Source organism: Phoenix dactylifera, chromosome 13 (assembly GCF_051530095.1).
Source record: "Phoenix dactylifera cultivar Ajwa chromosome 13, Ajwa_hap1_PhDact_Kaust_v1.1, whole genome shotgun sequence".
NCBI classification, from domain to species: Eukaryota; Viridiplantae; Streptophyta; class Magnoliopsida; order Arecales; family Arecaceae; genus Phoenix; species Phoenix dactylifera.
In genome coordinates, this window is record NC_143202.1 from 3,924,711 (window position 1) to 3,928,446 (window position 3,736).

The 3,736-nt window shown below is 45.4% G+C and overlaps 1 protein-coding gene across 1 annotated transcript; it reads right to left on the reverse strand.

Annotated features, from left to right (window-relative positions):
* Window positions 1-434: 434 nt before the first annotated feature.
* Window positions 435-2,827, reverse strand: LOC103718315 (ATP-dependent RNA helicase). Its single transcript, XM_039131032.3, has 2 exons — window positions 2,391-2,827; window positions 435-1,748 (listed from the first exon to the last, which is right to left on the reverse strand). Exons 1-2 carry the CDS (start codon window positions 2,640-2,642, stop codon window positions 1,347-1,349), a joined length of 654 nt encoding a protein of 217 aa, XP_038986960.3. The 5' UTR covers window positions 2,643-2,827; the 3' UTR covers window positions 435-1,346.
* Between the last annotated feature and the right edge of the window lie 909 nt (window positions 2,828-3,736).

Here is a 3,736-nt window from a genome sequence, read left to right on the forward strand (position 1 = left end):
TACATAAAATGCCTTGGAGTTTCTTACAATACGTGGAACACTTCGATGTGCCTTTTATTACTTCCAAGTCCCTTGCTTTTTAGGGTTTTGCCCCACCTCACGAGACATAAAAGACGCACTGTGCTTCCACTTTTAATCTCTCTCTCTCTCTCTCTCTCTCTCTCTCTCTCTCTCTCTCTCCGCGCGCGCGCGCGCCTGCAAGATGAACTGTCCCTAGGTTTCTTGTCCCATGGGATGGAAACGTATCAATTTTTCCCTATAGCTCTTGGCAGTAGGATAAAAGTGAGGGGAATAAAATGTAAAAGAAATATCATGAGACTAAGCTAAAATCTCTCATCTGGAGCTAGAATGTTCAGAAGAAGGCCAAGAATGTCTAAACATAGCACAGATCACGCTCATCTTAAAAGGAAATGATATACAAGCCAATATTATGCTAGACATCAAAAGGGCCCACTAATATGGGGCCAAAACCATTGTTCATATGTGTCTCTTGCAACATATTGACAATTAATGCATTGCCTCGTTTAAGTTCCAACCATAGATCCTAACATACATTGTGACGCTACCCGCGCTGCAGCCTTGCCGCTATGCAGACTCGATCATTTAATTTGTTTAACTTGATTCAATTTGTTATAAGTTGGATTAGGTTATCTGTTAATAAGTATGATAGATTCGGGTTGGTAGATTTTTGGTCTATTTTGCATTCAACCCGGCTTGTATCGGGGTGGACGATTGCAGCCCCTGATTGAAGGGTCAGGATCAAATTGACAAGTACATTGACAAGAGAGTGCGCTACAGCGAAGACATCTGTAGCTATCTGATGGATGTACATTTTGCTAACGCGTGGAAAGCTAGTTTTAAATTAGAACATCATGAAAAAGGAGACATGCAAAGAGATGGATCTAGATGTGGCCACCGTGAGTAAGCATACCGGGGGCACCAAAGGGCATTATTTGTACGGCTAAGTTGGCATGGAGACGGTCAGACGTGGAGGGAAGGAAAGAGAAAAATCGAATCAGAATCCATGCACAGAGATCACATACTTTCTTCTCAGACCAAGACAAAAACAAAAAGAGAGAATTTTCTTTCTAATATCAAAAAAGGAAATTCTACTGTGAATCATAGAAAATTCCATAAACACGGTCTTAGAGAGAAAATTGCTATAAGAAAGGATTATTTACCGTTATTTATAGGTTAATCTCTATGATTCACAGGTGGGTATAGATGGGGAGAGAAGAAGAGGAGATGAAGATGGAAACAGAAGAGGAGGAGGAGGAGGAGAAAAAATCGACTTGGCTTAAAAAATAATTTTTTTCTCACTAGTTTGACCCAAAATCCAACACGTTTTAGATGCAACCGTTGCGGCCGAGGTGGAGGAGGAGGCCGCCACACTTGGGGCAGTCCTCGACGCGCTTGGGGACCATGAAGTACATGAAGCAGGCCTTACAGCCGGCGGCGACGAGGATCTCGCCGCCGCCGGAGGGATCGGCGGTGCTGGTGGCGGTCTCGCCCGGGGAAGGGGAGGAGATGGAGGAGAGTCCGGAGTAGGCACTGGAGGAGAAGCTGGGCTCGCCGCTGTCGTCCTCGCCGTCGCCGCCGTCGCCTGAGGTGCTGTCCTCGTCGGAGGTGTCCTCCTCTTCTTCTTCCTCCTCCGAGTAGTAGCTCGTTAGATAGGCAGTGGTGGTGGTCCGGGGATCCTCGGTGGTCCTGGTGCCGTTCTCCCAGTTGACGTAGTATATTTCTCCCGTCTGCAATGAAAATAACCAGAGATAAAAGGAGACATCTTTTTTCAGAGAAAGATGGGATTTTGATTTGAGAAACAGATAAAACTTTGCGTTAGAAATTACAACCATGTGGTAAAAAGGAAGCAAAGAATTCAATGCCTTTGTGATAAAAAGGAGAGAGACATGAGAAGATTCCGTCCCCTGCTCATCCTCCTATTTTTCCTTCAACCATTTTTTTCTTTTCTTTTGCTTAGGCTTGGAGCGAACAAACACAGAAAGAAAAACATAACAAGGGTAAGAACCAAAACAGGAAAAAGAAGCAATTTTGCCTCCTTTTATCTTCATTCCTTATGGCATTGAGATGAAAAAAGCAATGTAATCGAAAAAGAGTTACCAGGCCAAGGAGGAAGTTAAAAAGAAACAGATAAAAAAAGAGAAGGAGATCTAAAGAAGGGTAGAAGGGTAGAAGGTGACCCATGATCCAATCTAATGTCTTAACTCCAAGAAATAGTAGTGCAAAGAGAACAAGAAGGAAGGATTTGACGCCGAAAACGAGTCCATGGCGTCGCCTTGAAGGCAGCATTAATGATCAATGATTAGCGGGAGAGGAGAGATTGGAGCGGTTTGGGGCATTAAAGGAAGAGAGAAAGATAGAGATCGCGGTACCCGAATGTCGAGACACTGCTCCCAGTGGTACGGCAGAGGCAACTCCGAGTTCAGCTCCACCGTCAACCCCGCTCCCTCCGCCTCCTCCTCCTCCTCCTCCTCCTCCTCCACAGCAGCCTCGTCCACCAGGCGCGGCGGCGGTGGAGGAGGCGGAGTCCGCGGCGACAAGGACGCCGCCGCTCCCCTGTTTCCTCTCCCCAACGAGCAGTTCCTCAGCGACGCTGCGATCATCTCTATGTTGGGCGCCGTCATCGCCTAGAAGAGAGAGAGAGAGAGATGTGGAGAGAGAGAGAGACAGGGAGAGTTTGGGAAGAGAGGGGGAGGGGGATTTAAAGAGGGGAGAGACGGAGAGACGAGCCAAAGGAGGGATATTTTGGGAAGGAATGTCAAATTTGGAAGAGGACATAGGGGCGGCCGGGAGAGTTGGGCATTCCCAAAATCCCCTCCTGTGATTTTCTTTTGAATAAAAGATAGGTGGAAGAGAGAGAGATGCTCGGCTTCTTATACGGGAAGCATTTTGAGTTTTGGGGGGCACGGGACAAGACAAGATCCGGCCCTCTGGGGCATTTGAGCCCTAGTTAGTGGTGGGATGGTTTTTTAGACTAAGCATGTCTACTGAAAAACCAACGAGGCTACAGATTGGATGGTCTTCTACAGATTGAATGGCATTAGTTTTTGGGGCATGAGATAAGATCCAAGGCATTCGAGCCAGCGTTGGTGGTGGAATGACTTTTTAGATTAAGCATGTCTACGAAGAGAAGTGAGGCTACAGATTGGATGATCTCCTATATGGCCAATTATTTTAGAGACACTCTTTGTATTGAAGAGATTGAGCTGCCTAGTACGCTAATGGAATATGTTATATTTTGATCTGTTTGAATATGTCTATACTAGAATTGTATGAATTATCCGGATTAGAAAGAAAAAAAATTGGAGAATTGGTTGACTCAGCCTGATATATATATATATATATATATATATATATATAGAGAGAGAGAGAGAGAGAGAGAGAGAGAGAGAGAGAGGAGGATTGAGAATCGGTTGACTCGGCCCTAGATAGAGAGAGAGAGCGTGAGAGAGAGGAGGATTGAGAATCGGTTGACTCGGTCCACGTGGGCCACAATGCCCCCACTTTTTCGTCTTATGGTGCAAGAAAATTTTGGAGCACGTCAAGCCAAACCTTTGAACTAGGAAAGAAGCTCCTCGATTTTCTTTGCTTCAACCAATGCCTTTCAAAAGCATGAAGGGAAAGAACGCACAAAGAAAAGCGTAACCGTGTTGTGGCCACTTAGAAAGTGTGTTGACAAATTATGTCCTATCCTGCACTTGATTTACCAGCACTGTAA